Source organism: Ascaphus truei, unplaced genomic scaffold, assembly GCF_040206685.1.
Source record: "Ascaphus truei isolate aAscTru1 unplaced genomic scaffold, aAscTru1.hap1 HAP1_SCAFFOLD_759, whole genome shotgun sequence".
Taxonomy (NCBI): Eukaryota; Metazoa; Chordata; class Amphibia; order Anura; family Ascaphidae; genus Ascaphus; species Ascaphus truei.
In genome coordinates, this window is record NW_027457094.1 from 90,736 (window position 1) to 114,988 (window position 24,253).

At 46.9% G+C, this 24,253-nt stretch overlaps 1 protein-coding gene across 1 annotated transcript in view; it reads left to right on the forward strand.

The window, feature by feature from the left end:
* The window catches only part of LOC142486159 (uncharacterized), an 83,781-nt gene that overhangs the window by 14,382 nt on the left and 45,146 nt on the right, over positions 1 to 24,253 (forward strand). Inside the window, exons 10-16 of the mRNA XM_075584817.1 lie at positions 3,455 to 3,588; positions 4,745 to 4,956; positions 10,836 to 10,952; positions 13,991 to 14,012; positions 14,833 to 14,889; positions 18,041 to 18,097; positions 20,707 to 20,728. Coding sequence (XP_075440932.1) covers positions 3,455 to 3,588; positions 4,745 to 4,956; positions 10,836 to 10,952; positions 13,991 to 14,012; positions 14,833 to 14,889; positions 18,041 to 18,097; positions 20,707 to 20,728 — 621 coding nt within the window. The remainder of the gene's footprint in view (positions 1 to 3,454; positions 3,589 to 4,744; positions 4,957 to 10,835; positions 10,953 to 13,990; positions 14,013 to 14,832; positions 14,890 to 18,040; positions 18,098 to 20,706; positions 20,729 to 24,253) is intronic.

Consider the following 24,253-nt stretch of genomic DNA (forward strand, 5'->3'; position numbering starts at 1 on the left):
GTATTTGCCCGTCAAAGGATTAATGTCGCTGGGTTCCCATTCAGAAGCATGAACACCCACAGCGTTAATCCTCCCTGATCTTCTTACATCTGTATCTTATCTGTATAGCACTGTCCATATACATGGCACTTAACAGCAGTAATACACGACAATGACCGGAATAAGTACTTCGTACATAAAAGTAACATTGGTAAATGACGTTCCTGACCATAAGCGCTTATCTTGGTGGTAAAAAAACAAACCTTGGTGACCAGAAGGAGGGTACAGTATATAATATAAACTTACTATCTTTCTTTAATTGATGTATAATTTAAAGCAAAGGTGATTTTACATATTAAGGAACCTACATACCAAGACATTATAATGTTGGTGCTAACGCATGTACATGAAGGGAGACAGAAAGAAAATGGAGGAGCACAGGTTGAGGGGTAGATAGAATATAGTAGACTTGGTTCAGGTATATTAATCCCTTAAACGATGGGCATAATGGTATTGTAGTGTTTAATATAATAGACGCTTACACGGCCTTGTGCAAATGATGTCGCATCAAGGTTTCTTTGAATTTTCCCTTCTCTTGTATCTTCTTTCTCCGTCTGTTCACTCCTGTTTCCCGTTCTTTGGTGCAGTGTAACCCTCGGAATAAACAAATTAATAGGTTGAAACAGTGGGAAGCGGTAAAACAGACGAAACGCAGGTTCTGATATTAAAGCAGAAAAGACGGCAAACGCTCACACGGACAAGTGAGTGCAGTCTTTTTGGGGGAGGTGTCTTTATCCCCTGCAAACAAAGAGGTCCTTCAAAGGGGAACGCTTCACTTGTACTGAACATACAGTGGGCAATGAGGGTTGAAGATAAGGGGGGGGATACTATTAGTCACACGGCCAAGTGGAGTGCACACTTGGATTGTTTCCTTTGGTGCTCCTCTTGCAGACACTGATCAATCCTCCAAGGTTAATAGATTCCTGCCACAAAGTAGTGTGGGCAAAAATGAATCTCCTTACACTCGTTTAAAAGTCCATGGTCTTTATTAAACACAATACTGATAAAATAAAAATGAAGAAACAGTGCATAGAACAAAAAGGGGTTCCAAGCACTGGAAACAGTCGGTCCTTTAGGAAATAGTACAGGGCGCGTGGTGTGCAACTCGCTATCTCCGCGTCCGGATACAGTGTTGTGCGTCCGTTGTCCCAATCGACGGTGGCCGCAAAAGGTTCAAAACACTAGGGGGTTTCAAGCTACGCATTTCGCCCTTTCTTGGGCTTCCTCAGGCTCCGGACTACGTGTTTTCAGTGCTTGGAACCCCTTTTTGTTCTATGCACTGTTTTTTCATTTTTATTTTATCAGTATTGTGTTTAATAAAGACCATGGACTTTTAAACGAGTGTAAGGAGATTCATTTTTGCCCACACTACTTTGTGGAAGGAATCTATTAACCTTGGAGGATTGATCAGCGTCTGCAAGAGGAGCACCAAAGAAAACAATCCAAGTGTGCACTCGCACTTGGCCGTGTGAGTAATAGTATCCCCCCTTCAACCCTCAATGCCCACTGTATGTTCAGTACAAGTGAAGGGTTCCCCTTTGAAGGACCTCTTTGTTTGCAGGGGATAAAGACACCTCCCCCAAGACTGCACTCACACTTGTCCTTGTGAGTGTTTGCAGTCTTTTCTGCTTTAATATCAGAACCTGCGTTTCGTCTGTTTTACCGCTTCCCACTGTTTCAACCTATCAATTTGTTTGTTCCGAGGGTTACACTGCACCAAAGAACGGGAAACAGGAGTGAACAGACGGAGAAAGAAGAAAGAAACAAGAGAAGGGAAAATTCAAAGAAACCTTGATGCGACAGCATTTGCACAAGGCCGTGTAAGTGTCTATTATATTAAACACTACAATACCATTACGCCCATCGTTTAAGGGATTAATATACCTGAACAAAGTCTGCTATATTCTATCTACCCCTCAACCTGTGCTCTGTTTTCTTTCTGTATCCCTACTTCACTAAGGATCCTGGATAGATCCTTTTGGGGTTTCATAGTCACAGGAAGAGACAAAGAAGCAGAGGGAGACCTTATGAACTTCTAAGGTCGACATTTTATCTGTTTATATTTCCCCACCCACATCATATTTAAAGGTAGCGCCTGGGTTTATCCTACGCATGTACATGAAGGTCACTATGGGACTTCCTACATCGCTCATTGCATCATGCTGAATGCCGGAGCCAGTTTAAATGAAGTAAATATAAATTGGTATAATATTTATAATGGCCATTGTTCTGTCCCAGGCTCACTGTGGCTGAGTTGAAACAGGCAGCTAAACTCATCCCTTATCTGCACAGTCATTCCTTCAAGCTTCTGTAAACTTTTTTTTTGTTAGGTTTTAATTCAATATAAAAAAACAAACAAAAGGGGGGAAATCTTGAAGGTTGCTGAATTATAGAAGGTGAAACGACAACTTTTCTGGGAAATCGGTGGTGTGACTACACACTGGCTGCTGGTTTGAAAAGGAAGTGTGCTTGCCTATGAAAGCAGGGAAGGGACAGGGACTGTACCAAGTAGCAAGGGGAGGAGATGCAGTCCAACTCATTGGAGAAAAGGGGGGGCTGCCAACGCAACAGGCTTAGGAAGTTGCATGGTAAAAACTAAGGCTATGGGAACTGCAGCCAGGCAAAAAGCCCATACAGGGAACAGAGCGGCCATACTACTGAAAATGTTACCCTGCTGTACAGTATATACTGCAGCACATTGTTGGTTGATTATTGTAGCAACTTAGACTTCAATTTACGGTAAAAACCTCCAACAGGGGAGAGCTGAGACTAGTTTCCCAGAGGCTGTGGTGGGGGCTGGCCATTGCAAGTTGGGCCTAACTTCTGCATCCAGCTGCCATGCCTCTGGTTGCCACTGCGAGACCTTGGCTTTCCCCAGCTGCTGCCTGCCTCTTCCCACACTGGGCCTGTGTCAGAAACTGGATGTGCCCAGAAGTCCAGCTTCTGATGTTGGAAGATGCAGGGAGTGGTGGTGTCACCTGGAGGTAACTGTATCAGGGGTATGTAGTGGTGTCTATGTGGGGGGAATTCTGTGTGGACAGAGGGGGGGGGTTAATGAGTGATATGAGACTGAGGGGAGAGACTGAATGAGGGGGAAGACAAATACCTGTGTGAAACGGGGGGGCAGGTTGACACTAATTCTGGGAAATCTGTTGGCGGCCCTGCTCCCCAACTGGAACCAAGAGGGTTCTGGTTAAATATATTGGTGGAAACCAATGGGATGTGCAAAACTCTAGTGTAATTAGTATGTACTTTAAAAAAAACAGGACTTTCAGTCTGCCATGATGGAAGTGCAATATAATTGGTGCATTCATTTGACACGATTCCATTCATAACGCTTGATCGTCGGTACACCTGCCTAGAAGTGAAAACTGTGGTTCAGTGCCAATTGCTTCTACTGTATATCTCTACACAGTTGGTCCCCTGTGGAAGGTCCCAGTAACACATGTAGCTGTTGTGAAACGGGAAACTGTGCAGCAACCGCAGGACAGAGCAGAAGAAATAACCCTCCACAGAATAGAAGACCTTGGAGAAGAGAAGCGGCACTCGGTGAGTGACCTTGTATTCTGCTTCAGACTTTACCTTCCGGCTATGGATAAGATGGAGGGACATGCTGTGATATCAGGGCAGAAGATAATGGTGGTACGAATGGGATGACTTATCCACTGTTTCAAATGGGCACATGATCTGTGTGCTTCTTTAGTGGCCAACTACCAGTCATTGGTTGTAATGTGTACATTTAGCCAGTGGTTATTTTAAATGCAAGCGCACTCATGGGTTCAATCTGTCTTGAGGTAGCAGAATAGTGTTTATCAAACTGCAGATTATGCTGGTGTTACCCAGTTAACTTTTCTTGGGGTTGAGGAGGAGCGCAGGATAAGTTGGTGATATGTAAAAAATAAAAGTATATATAGTGCAGATGGTAAATCACTGCTATAGAAATAATCAGTATAGGAAATGAACTCACAAGAATCGTAGAATGTTACTGCATGTCAGAGATCCATCTCTCTCTCTGACTGGAGCCCTTTGTGTATCTGGGGTCAGGATGCCTCTCAGTGGAGTGGATGATATGTAAATGAAAAAAACCACAAATAGTGTATACTGTATAAACCATAAATATGTATTAATCACAAATGTTCAGGAAACTCACATTTTCCATGAATAAGATGGGTGGTGGAGAGAACCGCCGATAGAAGTGTGGTAGAATGTGAAGCTGCTGCCCGGTGCTTCACTTTGACTTGCACCTCACAGTGTTGTTCCGCATCAGTCTGCCGTCGCGTCACTTCCGGTTTCGCGTCACAGGTGAGGGCGGGAAGCTGCCGTTTTCCTATTGAGCGATATGTACTTACTCGCAAGCTTGCTCCTCCCCACTTTCCAAGTTGGCAGATGCCCACTCACAGAAATCCAGGCGACTCGGAAGCACAGGAACCAATCCACAGGACACACTTTAAGTACACTCGCGAGTAAGTACATATCGCTGGAATTATTGTTTGGAATTATAGCTTCATTCCACATAAATTTTTGGTTCATAGATGTGTTCAGCGCTTTCAGAACATCTCTGGTAAAGGAAATACCCATATATTTAAAGACTGGGAAATAAAACTTACTGAAGCTTTTGACACTGTCATATTCACCAGATGTAATATCCATTGGTTCTACCAACCATTCTCATAACTGGACTAAACTATTTCTGTGTTTGTTACAGGCCCAGACTCTGAGCAAGCATTTGCCACTCTGGGCCCCCTGCTTGTCGTCGGCCCCCCTCACAACAAGGCATCTGCAACAAGGCAGGAGTCCAAGCAGATGGCTGAGATTTGGATGTTGGTGGCAGTGGGTGTTTTGTGTCTTGTTGTAATTTCTACTTGCATTATTGTGACTGTATCACGTATCTCTAAGAGGAGAGTGTTTCTGCAGACTGTGCAGAAATAAAGCTTTTCAAAGTATTACGGTGCCTGGTAATTGTTTTCCAACTCTTGCTATTAATGAATCTCCCTGATTCTTGTTCCTAAACATACTTTTTCTATGGTCCATGAATCTCCTCGTTATCCCAGTAAGTCAGTGGATGTGAGATTTACTCCTGAATCTCTGCCCTTTCCTGTCACTCTACAATAAAATTTCACATGATTTCCCAACTTGACAATTGCAAAAAAAATGTATTTGGCCTTTCTGTCTCCCAACTTCACTATTCAATGTGTATGTTACAGATTAAATTCCCAAGTTTCTATAATGTGGGGAGCAGCCAACTCAAAGGGGCCCCGTTTGAAACCATTTATTTTTAAAGGAGAGGAGTATTTTCAAATGTAATGGTCACTATTTCAATGGGGTTTACCCACTCCAGGGACACCATTATGATCAGTCAATACATGTTGCTTTTTGAGTGGGTAAAAAGCCATACAATTCCAGTGAGTTGGACCATGTCACCTATTTATAAACGTGCTTTCAATCTTGAGCATAGGGAAGGCCTTGCTAACTCAAAATGATGCACGGATTGATGTATGATCTTGAGCTGTTGGCTACACTTGTATTAAGATCTTCATTGGATAAATCTAGTCTAAAGTAAGGTGGGTATTCTGCTGGAGGCAGTGTGTCAGAGCACAGCCATAAATGATCAGGAAAGCAGCTTGTGGTTAAAAGATATTCTTTATTCGGACATCATGGTGCAGTCAGGGAAAATGGAGGGAGCTCTTACGCGTTTCACGCCTCGTTGGCGCTTCGTCAGAAGTCTAAAGTAATTTAAATAGAAATAAAGGACTTCAGCCCACATGTGCTTGGCCATGATGTGCCCATAGCCCCTATTCTAAGACTAGAGGATACTTTATACTGTTGGGTCCTTTCTGATGCTTTATGGTTATGGCTAGAAGGGAACTAGCGGGTGTATGGAAATGCAGAGCCGTAGAGTGGTATTGCCTGAATATTTATGAAAATGTATTTTGGTAACTGGGGGTAAGGCTAGAAGGGGTTTGGGAAAGCCTTATGAAGGGCTACCACTCTGTGACAAAGGGCAACAGCAGGTCCAAACATGAGACAGGACATGGTTTAAAACTTCACCAATGCTTTGGTATGCATATCTTGCCATGACCTTCTCTGAAGACTGCTTTGGTCAAAACAATACAGCACACTTATGTAGCCCTCTTTCCCTCTAGCATGAAGGGACTACTGGTGCAGGCAATACCTGTAGGCTCAGAGAGCTGAGCCTCCGCCACTGGGAGCCTGGGTTAACAAATATATAAAGTGGCAGTGCCTCCACCTGCACAGGATCCCAATTATGAGAACCCCAAACAGGAACCAAATAATAACAGCTCACAGAATATGATATACAGATATATATATATATATATATATATATATATCTGTATGCTCATCTGGAGGTCTGCAACCCCGCCTTTCCCCATTATCACCCAGCACTTCCACTGCAGCAAGGGATTCTGGGAAATGACATGCAAATGAGCACACAGTGTCACTTTTTGCCTCAAAAACCATTTTTAACATGGTTCCCTATAGGCTTAAGCTTGCTGCATGGTCACAGCTTTGAGCACAGCCAGGGTTAAGGTGCATACCCAGAAAACCACCCACAGACAGCTGTTTCGACCTTTATGGGTCTCATCAGTGTGGGGTTTGATTTTAACTGGGTATGCAAACAGGCTATGGGATAGGCTATACCATAATACTGAGTTAAGTTATGGTGAGTAAAAAAAGTGACAAAGTGACAAAAGTGACAAACTCTCCACAGTAAAGCATATAGCAACTGTAAATATTATTGTATGTTCATTTGCACGTCTTAGACAGGTCTGCAACTCTGTCTTTCACCATTATCACCCAGCATACAGTGCTTCCACTGCAGCAAGGGATATATATATATATATATATATATATATATATATATATATTACTAGCTGATATACCCGGTCCCCCTCTTTGTCTGATCCCCCCCCCCCTGTCTCTCTCCCCCATTGCCCTCTCTCCATTGCCCTCTGTCTCACTTCCCCTTTCTCCCCCGTTAACAGCAATCGTGGACCCCTTGCACATGAATGTGGCCCCCGTGATAACAGCTCCGGCCCCACCCCCACAGTGAGTGAGTGAGTGGGTGAGTGACTGAGTGGGTGTGTTATCTCTCCCCCCCACCTGCATCTCTTCTCACCCCCCCCCCCCTGCTGTCCCCATACCTGAAGCAGCGGGGAAGGCTGCAGGTAGGAGCCGGGGAAGGGAAAGTGCGGAGAGGCGCGGGTGCTGTGAGGCGGCTGTGACAGCCGCAGCTGTAGGGAGGGAGGAGGACGTAGGCGCGGGGGCTGTCTTGGCCGGTCGTTCACGCCCCCCCCCCGGAACATTCCGTCTGCTGTTCAGGAGACGGAGGCGCATGCACGCGGCGTGCGCTCCCCCGCGGATCTGAGGCGGGAGGCAGGAAGCTGACGGGCACGAACGGGGTATGGAGGCTGGAGAGCTGAGTCTTGGCGCTTCAACCCTTACTCCGCTGTGTGTAGGGGGCTTCTCCCTCCCCCTCCCTCCTACAAACACGACCACCAGCCGCAGGAAGTCTTCACGGGGGCCTGATAGGTGCTTCAATCCGGGGCAGGTCGGGAGCAAGATGGCTGACACTGCTCCGTGAAGGAGGCTGAGGTGGATCCTCCGGAGCTGACACCAGCTTAGGAGAGGCATCAGCCGAAGAGATCTGCTGGGTGAGTGTGTGTGTGTGTGTGTGTGTCTCCACACCGACCAATGAGTGGCAGTTGGGTGACGTCATAGAGGGCAGGGATACGGAGGAATCTGATTGGCCACATCTACAACCCCACAAACTTCAGATTTATATATTAAGATATATAGATATATAGATATATATAATCAGGTGCGCAAAACACTCAAGGAAAAAAACTTCCTAAACCTTGCTGCCTCAATGTCGGTTTTAACACAAATACCCAAAATATGAATATTTATCTATGACATCCGGCGCTAGGTAAGAATATAAATATAACAGGATCTGCTGTAGGTAGGTTGAAAAGACTGCTAAAAGGAGGTAACTATCAACACTAACATACACAGATAGAAAGTGGCAGATGTAATAGCATCTTTGAAATTAGAAATATATAAACACTCCACATGTAATGAAATAGGACATATAATGATGGTAATAAGTCTCTAACGGGTGATTGGAGAAAATACAGGTTAGAGAGTTAGTGAGAATAAGTGGAGTAAATCGTAACCAGTAGTCACTCCAGGGGTGTGGGTGGATGTGGGTATGGGACCTTCACGCTTCCAATGGATGTATATCGCCAGTTGAAATAGATATGCAGCGCCTTATCTTCCACCCAATCGTCCTCTTCCCCACAACTTGCCCCCACACAAAAAGATCACCCCAGGTAACTAAACGTGGCTGACCCGATTATGGAACTCCCAGGTGGTCTTCTCTGGGCTCCCTCTCACTCGCTCACCTCTGTCGGTATTCCGTTACTGGCAAGCTGCCTGGGACTCCACCTGTAGCCTGGAAACTTCCCCGGATGGCTGGATAGATCTCCCGTCGTCTGACCGCTGCATCGGTGCGGGTTTCCAATCACGTACTGGTGTGTACGCGTCTCGCTCGTGACTCGGCTCCGGTCTGCTCCCAGCATGCACAGTAACAGATGCGCCGACGCTCCCGTCGCTTGACCGCTGCCTCGGCGTGGGTTTCCAATCACCTACTTGTGTGTACGCCTCTCGCTTGTGGCTCTGCTCCGGTCTGCTCCCAGCATGCGCAGTGGCAGGTGCGCAGGCACTCAATACAAGCCGTGTTGTGCTAGGGTATACACAGTGTTCTCCAAACAGTCCAATGAACCGCCTCTCTTGGGCAGGTGGAGGAAAGAAAAATATCAGAACACCAACCTTGGTATTTTCAAATAGCTGTATTATTGAATAAGGACATACAATAAAGAAACAGAGAGTAGGTACAATCTATTAACCCTACGCGTTTCGTCTTTTAGTAAGACTTCTTAACAAGTAGGATTAACACAGCAGGGACCTGTGCTGTGTTAATCCGATGCGCCATTATGTCTGCAACGGACCATCTCGGACCAACACGCAGCATAACGCAAGATTTGCCCAGGTAAATGTTCGATTAACGGCCGCTGCATCTGTAAAACAGCTGGCACAACATAATAGAACGGGACTGAGGCAGGGGGAACAACAATCCTGTAAAAATACAGTGTAATATCATCATGATTAGAGTTTTGTATTTTTATAGGATTGTTGTTTCCCCCTGCCTCAGTCCAATTCTATTATGTTGTGCCAGCTGCTTTATGTTACACTTTTGTAATTACATTATTGTATGTGTTTAGTTATCCAAGTTTAAGCCGTTTGGCCTATAGTCACTCCGATCCACTTGTTAAGGATGGTAACTGATTAAATTAGTAATCATCCAATTTGGGCAACATAATGTATGATTATTACATCATCCTTAGCCTCTGAAGAAGTCGCCCCCACTTTCTGCGACGAAACGCGTAAGGATTGAACGCCATTGGCTGTGCCATGAACCTGTTTCATTGGTTCTCTGCTACTATAATGGAGGGGAGCTGTGGAATTGCAGAATCAGGAGAGCGTGTATCATTGTACCCGGGGGGCCGTTGTGTGGACGCACACCATCGGAGGTGCCCGGCTGTGGAAATGGAAGATCTCTACACGCCTCCAGCTACGGGATAGGAGCTCCATACCGGCAGACGAACAACAGGAGACCGATGCCGATACCGATGCTTATGTCCAATGTGCATGTTCTATCGAATTGCTGTGAGTGAGCTGATTTTAGCTCGTGTTAATAAAACCTTGTACTATTTACACTATGGAGTCCGCGCTGTCCCTTTTTGTTTTTTAAAGATATACATACATACATATAATTTAATCTACTGTATGTGTGAGATGCTGGGTATGTGTGTGTATGTGTGTGAGATGCTGGGTATGTGCGTCTATGTGTGATGCTGGGTATGTGTGTGTGTACATGTGTGATGCTGAGTGTGTGAGCGATATGGTGTGTGTGTGTGTGTGTGTGTGTCATATGCTGTGTGTGTGTTATGCTAGGTGTATGTGAGAGAGAAGCTTGGTATGTGGGTTTGTGATCCTGGGTATGTGTGTGTGCGATGTGTGTGTGTGCGCGATATGTGTGTGTAAGAGGGTGCTTCAGCTCCCCCTCTCACTTTTCCCCTCTGCTCTTTCTCCCTCCGCCCCCCCCCCCCTCTCTCTCTCAGTTGCAAGTTGGGTTTTTCTTCATTTTATCCTCAGGAAACAAGGCTCCCTGGCAATGCTTCCCTTGCTGATGGCACATGCTTGATATAGTAAAAACATTATACTCTACATGGAGTGTCCATCCATGTACAAAAGAAGGGTATTACACACCCTTCTCTATAGGTTTCAAATATAGGGCCTCATGCAGTAAAGTCCGATAGAAATTATCGGCAGGGTTTTGAACTCGCCATTTCTTTGCCGTGTTGCTCTCACGGTATGCAGAAAGGCCCAGTGAGAGTAACATTTGCAAACATGGCGAGTTACCGGCGCCGACATGACCTGCCCTCCGAAAAGGGCTCCCCCTGGTGACTTTTATCTGCTGCAGAGAGATCCGCCTCTCTCTGTGCAAATCTCGCCAGAAATAAAAATATTTTAACATTGAAATGTTATTACTAGCGTACGTGAGCAGAAGGTCTCCAGAGCAGAACCACGTTGGTTTCAGGTCCGGGGACCCCCTACTTTCTGAGATACAGGCCCCGTTATTGCATTGTTGCTGGACTCCAGAGTGCTTCTTGCTAGAAGGAAAGTTCCTGTGAGAATGAATCTGTTCTTGGCAGAGTCCTGCAAGATGGAGGCGCTGCACCAACCTGACGAAAAGTCAGCACCCCAAGCTCCCACCAACCATCGCAGAGACTCAGCCTCCAGGGAGCCTACAGGCTAGCACCATAACACCCGTAAGATACCATCTCCCTAAGGGGGGGGGGAGGGTCACATAGAAATAATGTAATCTACTGTATATGTGATAAGGTGTGTGTGTGTGTGGTGCTGGTGTGTGATGCTGGGTATGTTTGTGCGTGTGTGATGCTGGGTATGTGTTTGTGCGTGTGTGATGCTGGGTATGTGTTTGTGCGTGTGTGATGCTGGGTATGTTTGTGCGTGTGTGATGCTGGGTATGTGTTTGTGCGTGTGTGATGCTGGGTATGTGTTTGTGCGTGTGTGATGCTGGGTATGTGCGTGTGATGCTGGGTATGTGTTTGTGCGTGTGTGATGCTGGGTATATGTGTGTGTGTGTGTGTGTGTGTAAGAGGAGCTCTACTGCTCCCCCTCTCACTTTTCCCCCTCTGCTCTCTCTCCCTCTGCCCCTCTGCTCTCTCTCCCTCCACCCCCCTCTCTCTCTCTCTCAGTTGCAAGTTGGGATTTTTCTTCATTTTATCCAGAGGAAACAAGGCTCCCTGGCCATGCCTCCCTTGCTGATGGCACATGCTAGATATAGTAAAAACATTATACTCTACATGGAGCGTCCATCCATGTACAAAAGAAGGGGTATTACACACCCTTCTCTATAGGTTTCACATTTAGTTTCTTTGACTAGCTACATTATAGTAATAAAAACCAACATCATGGCTGCCCTGAGGTATAGGTGATGATGCAATCAGGGGACCCTGCTACTGCTGCAGTCTATGACATCACTCAGTCTGGGATATATAAAGCAGTGCATGGCACAGGACAGTTGCCTTTCAAGGTTTGCGAGTGTAAGTGTGTCAGGGTGCAAGTCCCCGATTTTTCACCTTGTACCCCTTTCCTTCTCGTCACTTTCTTACAGTACTTGTGGTTCCTTCATTCTCTCTCTCTCTCTCTCTCTTTCTCTGACCTTTTATTATTGTGCTTCTCCCCTCTCTCTATCTTTTCTCTCACACACCCTGTCTCTTCTTCATGTCTCTTCTTCAGTGTCCCACTTAAATTTGCTGTGAAGCCGTCTTCTCTGTGCTGCAGAAGACTTTATTTCCATTCAGTTGAAAGGAATTGAACTCTTCTGGATGATGGCTTCATAGAAATATTGAATAAGCGGCCCTGCCCCATTTCCCTCTTTTGTGCTGCCCCGTTGCTCTTGCTCTCTCTTCTCTTTTCATCAAATACCAATTCTGACAGAAATGTGATTCATAACAGGACTTCTAGTGCTCAACAGTGTTTAGAAGGTAAGTACCTCCGGGACCATCTGGGAGTTTGGGATAAATTAGAGAAAAGCTTCCGGGACCACGGGAAAGGGAACAGAGAGACGGGTCACAGCTGTATCAGAGAGTGTATATATTTATATATATATACATAGTATTTATTTGGCGCACTTTCCAAATGAACCCCATTATCCTAGATGCTTCTCCGCTCTTAATGGGTGAGGTTTATTTTACTTAATTGCTTTTTTTTAATGGGAATTAATTTAAACCAAATGGACCTTCCACATATTATCAGTAAATAGCAAGCTGGGGCACTATTGAAATGAACCAGAGGCTGCCAGAGGGGGGCAGTAAGCCTATTTCTCCCTCCCCATTTAACTTGGGCCATTATTATACATCCTTTCTGTCTTTCAGTAGGATGGTATGTGCTGATTTGGGGTTTCATAGGCTTAGGAGAATTTTAAAGCATGGATCCTTTTTTGGGGAACCTGATTTTATCCCAAAAGTCACTCTGTTACCCCATTGCCAGTGGAGCAATAAGTTGCAGACCCTACAGCGAACGAGCTGAAGGGACATTAGGTTTGCTACATTTGTGGGACAAGCTACTGTATGTTTTGCTTAATGGGTCATTTTTTTTCATTCCATAGCTCTTACAATGGAAGAAATTACAGGAACGCTCGTGAGCATAAACTTTTATTCCTTAACAGCTTTGCATTTTCATGCAATATTTTTGGTGTGGTGTAAATTCTACACATGTATTTTTTGCATATCTTCTATTTTATGTATCTGTGTGTACGCTCAGAATGAATAGTGTATGTCTGTTCCTATGTTCGCACAAGCAGACCAGAATATAGAAGTGTGTGTTTGTGTTACGATGCACAGAGCAATGTATATCAGAGCAGTGTATAGATCTTTGTCATTCTATGTCTCTATGTTCAGAGCAATGTATAGCCAGGTCTGTGTGTGTGTGGATGTATAGTGCAGTGTACACGTATGTGTGTTTGCAAAGCAGCGTTTATCTCTCTCTCTCTATCTGTATGTCTATGTTGAAATAATATTACACACATTTTAACCTGTAGTTTTCTTTACTTTCTATTCTCTTCCTGATGGAAGAGTGTGACGTGAAAGATACAGAAGTATTATTATTTTAATATATTAAACAGAATACCTACACTATTATTCCTAGAAATACAGGTGCAGCTACGAGTATTCTAACACTTGCTTTGAAAAATCTGGGGCAATCTCCCAGTAATGCTGCAACATTTCTCTGTCATTTCTGCAGAAAGACTAATGGCCCATCGGATTAACACAGCAGGGATCCCTGGTCAGTTTTAATGGGACTGCCAGGGACCCCGCTGTGTTAATCCGATGGGCCATTAATCTGTGTACAGAAATGTCACAGAAATGTTGCAGCATTACTGGGAGATTGCCCCAGATTTTCCAAGGCAAGTGTTAGAATACTCGTGGCTGCACCTATATATTAAGCCATAACCTAAATATTAATCAGAACATTGATCTTTATATTCTACGTAATATATGTATTCTAATTAGAAAATAATTTTATTATCCAATTGAGATTTACATATAATGTTATAATTGATGCTTATCAGAGCGTTGTTACAGGAGGAATCTGCAAAGCATGAAAACACATTATAAACCACTATAAAGTTTAAACTGCTCTATAAAAGATATTCCAGATGATGTAAATAGTGTACAAACATAAAGTAAATATGTTGCATAGCTAAGTGCTCCCACTATATTACAGCTCCTGAATACATACTCTGCTAAAACAAGTTCTAACTGTTAATTTCTCTTTATAGTTACCACAGCTGGAGGAGACTAGTAAGTAATTCACATACTTTGTTGAATGGCCATGAAAATTAATCCTTACGAAACGGTAGGGAAATGAAATCTCTCTCACCCTGAGCCGGAAGTCCTGAATATTCCTGGAACCTTTGAGATTACGAGACATTAAATGAATAAATAGTAAAACACATGAGAGAATGCCCCCCCCCCCCCCACCAGGTAAAAGTGTGCGTGCGTTGTGAATAATTGTGTGTATGTTGTGATGAGGTGTGCGAGTGCGTGTGCACAAGTGTATCAAATTATCAGTGAAATTCAGGCTCAAGAAATGTCCTCAAAAGCAAAAAAGTAAGTAAAATCTGCCCACATCACACACAGTCCGACAACTCAAATGACCGCGGTCTGACTGTACAATGGGGGATTTTTTCTTGTAGTAAACCAGGTGCTACTTTTGTGCAAGGCATCCCATCTTTATATAGTCCCCTCCCATGCATTTCTGTGTACCAGGTGCAATACATCATACATTGTCTTTCAAGAGCCTTTTTTATTTTATTTTTTCACTGGGGGGAAAACATGGATCTTCAAGAAAGGTGTTTTTCTTTAAGCTACAGTAGCCCACTCTCTCCACTATTAATCTATGCGTATTGTTCTACTTAATCTAATGTAAAACATTTTCCTTCTTTCCCTTCCCCTAATGTGTTTCACAATTTATTCCCCACCCCTCCCCCTTATCTATCCCTTTCTTGCAATGTATTTCTCCGTCCCTTTCTCCCTCATACGGCTTTTCGCACCTTTATGTCTCTCTTTTCATCCCAGCACGTCTTTATCCCCCCTAACATCTTTCTCTTTCCTCCGCCAGCATCTCCTTCTGTCCCCTTTGCTAAGGACAAAGCGGATGCCGTGGCGAAGTGCAGAGGTAGGTAGTAATACACCGACGTGGGCCTGGGATGCAGGAGTAGTCAGGTCCAGTTCTGGGGTCGAGTCAGGCGGCAGGCAGGGGTAGTCAGGTACAAGCAGAAGTTCAAACACAGGCAGGCAATCACAGAAACAAAGGCAGCGCTCAAGGGGGAACAGAGTACTTTGCACAAGAAAATACAGAGAGCAACTGCCTGCTATTTAAAGACCACAAGCAGCTGCTGGCAATAAAGGACCAGAGAGAGGCTGACTTCCTGTCAGCATCCATCTTAGGTGTGGCAAAATTTTACCTGGTCCGTCTGCCATCTTGGTATCTAGACAGATCCCTTATACCTCTTCCCCCTAATACCTTTCATCTCCTCTAGCAGTTATTTCTATCAGCTCTTTCTCCATTATGTCTCTCTCCTCTCCCCCAGCATTTCTTTAGTTCTGCTCTCCACCAGCATGTCTGTCTTTCTCCTCTCTCCCAGCATGTCTTTCTTTCTCCTCTCTCCTTGCATGTCTTTCTTTCTCCTCTCTCCTAGCATGTCCCTAGCATGTCTTTCTCCTCCCCACACCAGCATGTCTTTCTCCTCTCCCACACCAGCATGTCTTTCTCTCTCCTCTCCCACACCAGCATGTCTTTCTCCCTCCTCTCCCACACCTGCATGTCTTTCTCCTTTCCTACACCAGCATGTATTTCTTTCTTATCTCCCCCAGAATGTCTCTCTCACCTCTCCCCAGCATCTCCTTCTCTCCCCAGCATGTCCTTCTCTCTCCCCCAGCATGTCCTTCTCTCCCCAGCATGTCCTTCTCTCCCCAGCATGTCTTTCTCTCTCCTTCCCCCCCCCCCCACTCCACCCCACCCCCCCGCACGTCTTTCTCTCTCCTCTCAATAGAGAGAGATGATCTGGCACACAACCAATAAACCAAAGTAGATGTAACATGCTGGTGCCCACGGACCAAGGGGGGGTCGTTCTGCCAGGTCCACAAGTGGTAACATAGGTGAGGAAAGCAGTCCAGGCACATGGTCTATTCAAATGTAGAAACTTTAATCCAGCATAAATCCAACGTTTCGACTGCACACAAGCAGTCTCACCTATGTTTGCCTGTCTAAGATTGAACTTCTGCTTGGACCTGACTACCGCCATCCAGACCACTGTCTGAGGCCTCCCCCACTCAGTGCCCATCAGAGAGGAAGGGATTTCCTCTTGTATCTGGGTCCTGTAGCTCAATGACTTGCAGGAAGGGGTCCTGGACAGCAGTACTGGCTCTCTCTGCCCCCTTGGCGGTGGCTGGGCACCTGCAGATATTTGCTAAGGAAATGACTTCTAAAACATGTTTTGTTTTTCTTTTCAGCTACGGATGACAAATATTACAGGTAATTTAAATACAGCATGCATTTTATTATCTGCAATTTGTACAGTCGAAATGATGCATTGCAATAGAAGAATAATGGATTTTTTTAGCTGCGCCGTAGACGCAGAACTTGATAAAAAAAAACACCATATAATCCATGTCAGTCAGCTCCTTGTGACCTGGGGTATGTCCCTTTATCTCCCTGTGCCTCAGGCACCAAACACCTCTACGGGGCAGGGACTCGGGGCTGCAAAAATGTATATGCACAAGGCTGCTGCATTCACTGTCAGCGCTGTGCAAGAAAAACGTTTATCCTGTAACTCCTCCCTACGTCTTCTTATGGTGTCTCCCTAAGTAACAGACTCAGGTACATTGGGAACAATTGCAGCAAAGATATTGGCACTAGGAGATGCAGCGGCTGTGTTCCAACTTTGTGTGTGTGTATATGTGTGTATATTATATATGTATATATATACACATATAAATACATATATAGTCTGTAAGGATCCCTAGAGATTCAATATACCGGCACAAGAGATAATCACAAAACGTTGTTTATTGGGTTTCAGAATGCACACATATACCCAACGTTTCGGTCTCCAGGGCATATGTGTGTATTTTGGACCACTTTATGTAATTATCTCTTGTGCTGTGCCGGTATATTGAATCTCTAGGAACCCGTACAGACTGTAACTATTTACCCTTTACCGTGCACCACACCTGCCTCTGCTGAGGTCTTTTTTTCAGTGTGTGCTACCATATTCTCTCAATTATATATATATCAAAAAGAGACATACATACATTGGAACCACAGATGCAATATATTTCATACTGTAACGGAAACATTCCTACATTCAACTTGTTGAACCAGGAACCTAACAAATCTACTGTGATTCAGAGCCAAACACTGCGAGATACAATGAATGTATGCCAATGGCAGCATCCATTCACATATTCTGTATTGTGCAGGGGATTCAAAAGCAGCCAGTGTGATTATGGTGACTCACAGGGGGTCTCTCTTTCCTTGTAGCAAAAAATTTGTTCGACCAAAATGGCGCCCCAAATTACCACCTATTTCTAGCTGGGGGTGAGTACTTAGCCCAACAGGATTGTAAATCTGAGGTGTTGTGTGAGGGTTGTACCTCTTCTGTTAATTCTCTCATAATTCAGTGATTTCTGACTTTCAACCCGGCTCTGTGTGAGCAACTGATGTGTGCAAGACAGCAATCCCAATATTTAAGAGGGTGGCCCCTAGCTCTGACAGAAGGCTGGGGAAAGTAGGACTGGCATCGGGCAGGAGGTATATGTTACTGGCAAGTGGTAAGCGAGAATGTGACTCGTGAGGCATTAGAGAAATGGCACTGATAGATATAAGTAGAGGTAGTAAAGTAGGAGTAGTTGCTGGGTTAGCTAACATGGGCACTGGAAGACTACAAGTATTTATAATACTCACTGTCATTGGTCTTGGGCTTCTTTTGTAGTTCGGAGGAGAAGGTGGAGGAGGAGGTGATGTTAACTGGGGGGGAAAAATGGATCTCCAAGAAAGGTGTTTTTCTTTAAGCTACATTAGCCCACTCTCTCCACTATTAATCTATGCGTATTGTTCTACTTAATCTAATGTAAAATATTTTCCTTCTTTCCCTTCCCCTAATGCGTTTCACAATTTATTCCCCACCCCTCCCCCTTATCTATCGCTTTCTTGCAATGTATTTCTCCGACCCTTCCCCCTCATGCGGCTTTTCCCCCCTTTATGTCTCTCTTTTCATCCTAGCACGTCTTTATCCCCCCTAACATCTTTCTCTTTCCTCCGCCAGCATCTCCTTCTGTCCCCTCTGCTAAGGGCAAAGCGGATGCCGTGTCGAAGTGCAGAGGTAGGTAGTAATACACTGATGTGGGCCTGGGATGCAGGAGTAGTCAGGTCCAGTTCCGCGGTCGAGACAGGCGGCAGGAAGGGGTAATCAGGTCCAGTTCTGGGGTCGAGTCAGGCGGCAGGCAGGGGTAGTCAGGTACAAGCAGAAGTTCAAACACAGGCAGGCAATCACAGAAACAAAGGCAGCGCTCAAGGGGGAACAGAGTACTTTGCACAAGAAAATACAGAGAGCAACTGCCTGCTATTTAAAGACCACAAGCAGCTGCTGGCGATAAAGTACCAGAGAGAGGCTGACTTCCTGTCAGCATCCATCTTAGGTGTGGCAATATCTGACCTGGTCTGTCTTGGTATCCAGACAGATCCCTTATACCTCTTCCCCCTAATAACTTTCATCTCTCTCCTCTAGCAGTTATTTCTATCAGCTCTTCCCCCATTATGTCTCTCTCCTCTCCCCCAGCATTTCTTTCTTTCTGCTCTCCCCCAGCATGTCTGTCTTTCTCCTCTATCCCAGCATGTCTTTCTCTCTCCTCGCATGTCTTTCTTTCTCTTCTCTCCTAGCATGTCTTTCTCTCTCCTCTCCCACACCAGCATGACTTTCTCTCTCCTCTCCCACACCAGCATGTCTTTCTCTCTCCTCTCCCACACAAGCATGTATTTCTTTCTCATCTCCCCCAGAATGTCTCTCACTTCCCCCCCAGCATGTCCGTCTCTCCCCCAGCATGTCCTCTCCCCCAGCATGTCTTTCTCTCCCCCAGCATGTCCTTCTCTCCCCCAGCATGACTTTCTCTCCCCCAGCATGTCCTTCTCTCCCCCAGCATGTCTTTCTCTCCCCCAGCATGTCTTTCTCTCCCCCAGCATGTCTTTCTCTCTACCCCAGCATGTCCTCTCCCCCAGCATGTCCTTCTCTCCCCTAGCATGTCCTTCTCTCCCCCAGCATGTCCTTCTCTCCCCCAGCATGTCCTTTTCTCCCCCAGCATGTCCTTCTCTCCCCCAGCATGTCCTTCTCTCTCCAGCATGTCCTTCTCTCCCCAGTATGTCCTTCTCTCCCCCAGCATGTCTTTCTCTCCCCCAGCATGTCCTTTTCTCCCCAGCATGTCCTTCGCTCCCCCAGAATGTCCTTTTCTCCCCCAGCATGTCCTTCTCTCCCCCAGCATGTCCTCCTCTCCCCCAGCATGTCCTTCTCTACCCCAGCATGTCTTTCTCTCTCCCCCAGTATGTCCTTCTCTCTCCCCCAGTATGTCCTACTCTCTCCCCCAGTATGTCCTTCTCTCCCCCAGCATGTCCTTCTCTCTCCCCAGCATGTCCTTCTCTCTCCCCCAGCATGTCCTTCTCTCTCCCCCAGCATGTCCTTCTCTCCCCAGCATGTCCTCATCTCCCCAGCATGTCCTCTCCCCAGCATGTCCTTCTCTCCCCAGCATGTCCTTCTCTCCCCAGCATGTCCTTCTCTCCCCAGCATGTCTTTCTCTCTCCCCCAGCATGTCCTTCTCTCTCCCCCAGCATGTCCTTCTCTCCCCCAGCATGTCCTTTCCTCCCCAGCATGTCCTTTCCTCCCCAGCATGTCCTTCTCTCCCCCAGCGTGTTCTTCTCTCCCCCAGCATGTCCTTCTCTCCCTCAGAATGTCCTTCTCTCCCCCAGCATGTCCTTCTCTCCCCCAGCATGTCCTTCTCTCCCCCAGCATGTCCTTCTCTCCCCAGCATTTCCTTCTCTCCCCCACTTCTCTCCCCAGCATGTCCTTCTCTCCCCAGCATTTCCTTCTCTCTCACTTCTCTCCCCAGCATGTCCTTCTCTCCCCCAGCACGTCTTTCTCTCTCCTCTCCCCAGCATGTTTTTCTCTCTCCTCTCCCCAGCATGTTTTTCTCTCTCCCCTGCATATCTTTCTCTCCTCTCCCCAGCATGTTTTTCTCTCTCCCCAGTATGTCTCTCTCCTCTCCCCAGCACGTCTTTCTCTCTCCTCTCCACTATGTCTTTATTTTATTATATACTTTATATCATTATTTCTATCTGATCCTCCTTATGTTTTTATCTTATTCATTTCCCCTCATGTATATTTTTTGTCCCTCCCAAAGCCTCTTTCCCCCGCCCCCATATTTCTTCTCTCACACATTCTTTCTTTCTATTTCACAACCCCTCATACCTTTCTTTTCCATCTTATGTATTTCTCTCCTACTTTATTTTCCCTTTGGGGTTTTTCTCTTCCTTTGTAGATCTCTTCACCTTTTCATGTCTGTTTCTCCCCCTGGTCTGTCCCTTCCCTCTCACCTCTCTCCTGAGGCCCCACCCTCTGACCCAGGCAGTTGCTTTCTGTCTTTGCTTGTGCAAAGTACTCTGTTCCTGCTTGAGCTCTGCCTTTGTTCCTGTGTTTGCCTGTCTAGGATTGAACTTCTGCTTGGACCTGACTACCGCCACCCAGACCACTGTCTGAGGCCTCCCCCACTCAGTGCCCATCAGAGAGGAAGGGATTGCCTCTTGTGTCTGTGTCCTGTAGCTCAATGACTTGCAGGAAAGGGTCCAGGACAGCAGTACTGGCTCTCCCCCCTTGGCGGTGGTTGGGCACCTGCAGATATTTGCTAAGGATATGACTTCTAAAACATGTTTTGTTTTTCTTTTCAGCTACGGATGACAAATATTACAGGTAATTTAAATACAGTATGCATTTTATTATCTGCAGTTTGTACAGTCGAAATGATGCATTGCAATAGAAGAATGGATTTTTTTAGCTGCACCGTAGACGCAGAACTTGATAAAAACCCACCATATAATCCCGGTGTCAGTCAGCTCCTTGTGACGTAGGGTATGGCCCTTTATCTCCCTGTGCCTCAGGCACCAAACACCTCTACGGGGCAGGGACTCGGGGCTGCAAAAATGTATATGCACAAGGCTGTTGCATTCACTGTCAGCGCTATGCAAGAAAAACGTTTATCCTGTAACTCCTCCCTACGTCTTCGTATTGCACCTCCCGAAGTAACAGACTCAGGTACATTGGGAACAATTGCAGCAAAGATATTGGCGCTTGGAGATGCTGCGGCTGTGTTCCAACTTTGTGTGTGTGTATATTTATTTATATATATATATATATATATATACTTAGTTAAGTTATGGTGGGTAAAAAAAGTGACAAAAACCCTCCACAGCAAAGCATATAGCAAATGGAAATATTCCTTTATACTCATTTGCATGTATATGTGCAGACCTGTCTAAGACATGCAAATGAGCATACAGGAATATTTCCATTTGCTATATGTAACGGGTATTCCACCCCACCCAATCTCATATATAGTGTGGGTGAGTAGAACATGTGGTGTTACCGGTGTGGTGCGTATACCTGTAGGCTCACAGGAGGTCTGAGCCTCCGCTAATGAGAGCCTGGGGTGAATCTTCTGGAACGTTTCTTGGTTCAGCGCCTCCACCTATGTAGGATTCTATGGAAATGTAGAATGACCCTAACATAGGAACCCACTCAGAAACCACATACACCAGTATTATGGATAACAGGTTTACTGAATGAACATAGAACATATCATCGCCTTTACATAACCTCATAACCTGTGTCCCTCTCACGAGGAGACACTACCCGTGACGTCTCGCAGGACGTTTCCCAACACTAGGTGATCCCACCCAGTGTCCAGTGAAACCCCCACACCCAAGGTCCCGTACTCCTACGGAGATAGTCAATGGGTGACTGCGCAGTCACTAAAACCTCTAGGCCTGTTGGTGCACATGTGTTGGTATAATACCTGCCGAGCACTCCGGTGCTAGGGTCAGCAACAAGCTTCTCAAAGGATCAGTCGGGGCGATGCCTCCTTCTGATCCTCTGCAACCGCACTCCTTTCACTTTTGCACCGCTCGAGCGGTCCCACTCCGGAACAGTCTCTGTGGACCCCAACGTGGGTCCAACCGCTTTCCGGGAACAACGATACTTCTGTGTCCCTACCTACATAAGGGGCACGTGCTGCACTATAGGCCATCCCTATAATACAGCAACCTACTGTGGCTTGGGATACTCCTATGGGCCTAAGGGGTCAGGACCTGTCCCACTCCCCTAACTACCCACATCCCTAAGCCTCACTAACTCTAACAGCCAACGTGCTGCTAACCACGGTGCCTGCCTGTCAGACCTCACAGCAATGCCTGCTGTGACTTTGACAGTGCAGCACTCTAAACTAGGGCTGCGTCCCTCTCTAGGATCTCCCTAACCAATTACCCACTAGTAACTGACTTCTAACTACTGGAGTGACAGGGTCCCTTCCTCTAAGGCAGTCCCTGGCAACACTCCTATCTTAGGGTAACATCAGAGCTATCTTGGGCCAAGGTGGTGCTGGCTAGTACAGGGGATCCCTCTCTCCCATACCCTACCTCCTTCCCTTGTCTGCCTCCTTGCTCTGCTTCTTCCTGACTGACCCGTAGCTCCAGCCCGCCAAATGTATCCATCTCCCTCCAGGGCGGTCCTACAACCCTATTGGCTCCTCTCAGGCACCTGGTGCCTGTCTCGCTATGCCCTCTGGGAATTGTAGTCCCGGGGCACCTGTAATAACACTGGGGCCGCGTGCGCGCCTTCCCTGTGCTTACACTAACCCCTAATGGCCGCCGCAACATCCCTCTCACTGTCCCTACTCTCGCGCGACTCCTTCCTAACTCTGGCCTATCTTCTGCGCATGCGCGACTCTCTCGGGCCGCCGGGGACTCTCTGCGCATGCGCGAACCGACGCAACATGGCGGGCGCCCTGTGCAAGAGCCGCCGGAGATCTCCTGCACTCCGGCGAGCTCCCTCCTCGGCCCCCACCCTCCTGAATGGCCGTCGGGTCTGCCGCTTGCCTCTGGCAGTACCCGACAGCCTCCGTGGCCACGGAGGCTCCCTGGGGGGTCGAGGAGAGAAAAAGGTGACCTGGCTACACTCTCCCCCGGGTGAAACACCCAACGCCCTCGCTTGGGGAACGACATAGCATGGTACAATTTTACACACTGAAAATTTTCGTGGCATAACCCGTACACATAACATATCGGCTGCAACATCCCTGAAACCCAGCACATCACACCCACTATTACCCGAGGCTGGCTGAGACCATTTGTGGGGTGCCCCTGACTGATCATGTGGGGGTACCTCACTTTTGCGTCCGTGAGCCTCCCCCAGAAAATTTTCTTGGAGAGCACACTCTAAAGCGACAGCTACTGGCTCTTCGCTACTTCCTCCCCCTGGTGGAAGGAGTAGCACAGTGTCTCTGAATTGGGCCTTTACCCGGTCATCCGCGGCAGGGATGCGGTAGACCAGGAGGCCAGGACCTTTCCCGCGTCCACTACCTGAGGAATGGGGCGCTCCTTTTTGGGCTTAAAGGAGGCCAGTCTCCCTGGATCTCCCTTTACACAGTCCTTGTCCCTATAGTTCTGCGAGGCTTCCACTGAGAAGCGAGCACTGGACAATGTCTCGGTTTCACCTGGCAAGGGGGAAAAAGTAGACACCTTACCCCTGCGGTGATTCACGGTGGCCAACAGGTCCTCGGGGACGCTGTCAGTTCCCACCTTGGTGGTATCGGGACCTGCCCCCGGCACTTCTGGGGCAGCCCACTTACGCGCTGAAAACTCGGGAGCGTTGGATCCCAGTCCTGGGACCACTTGCGTCGGGGCACACGGGCTCACACTCCGCTCAGGAACCGTAGCATTGGCCTTCTTCACGGCCACCTCCATCGGAGTCGGTGGGGAACAAGGGGGTTCTTTACCACTCTGCTGGCTGACGATGGGCTTCCCTTCTTCCGGAAGGATCGACGGTAGACACTGGTCCACTCTCTTCTCTGGACAGCTACCTTCTAATGAGGACACCTCCACCAGGACGCGATGCAGAGGGGAGCCCTTCGCCCGGGCGACCATACTTAAGGAGCCATCGTGCTCCGCGGTCACCTGGAGGCTCACCCCCGACACCCCTGGGGCAGTCGACTCACCCTGGTCGTCTGTAGGTACTGGTCCCACGCCTAGGACCGATGATACCTCTGTAGTAGGTCGGACTGACCATTGTAGGGCACACGGGACCACAGCAGGGTCCGCAACATCGGGATACACCTTTTCCAGGGTACACGGACCCAAAGCAGACTCTGTATCCTCGGCATCCCCGCTGGGGTGGTTCGCCGGTAGGCGCATCGCCACCGATGGGACTTCAACCTCTTCCCCG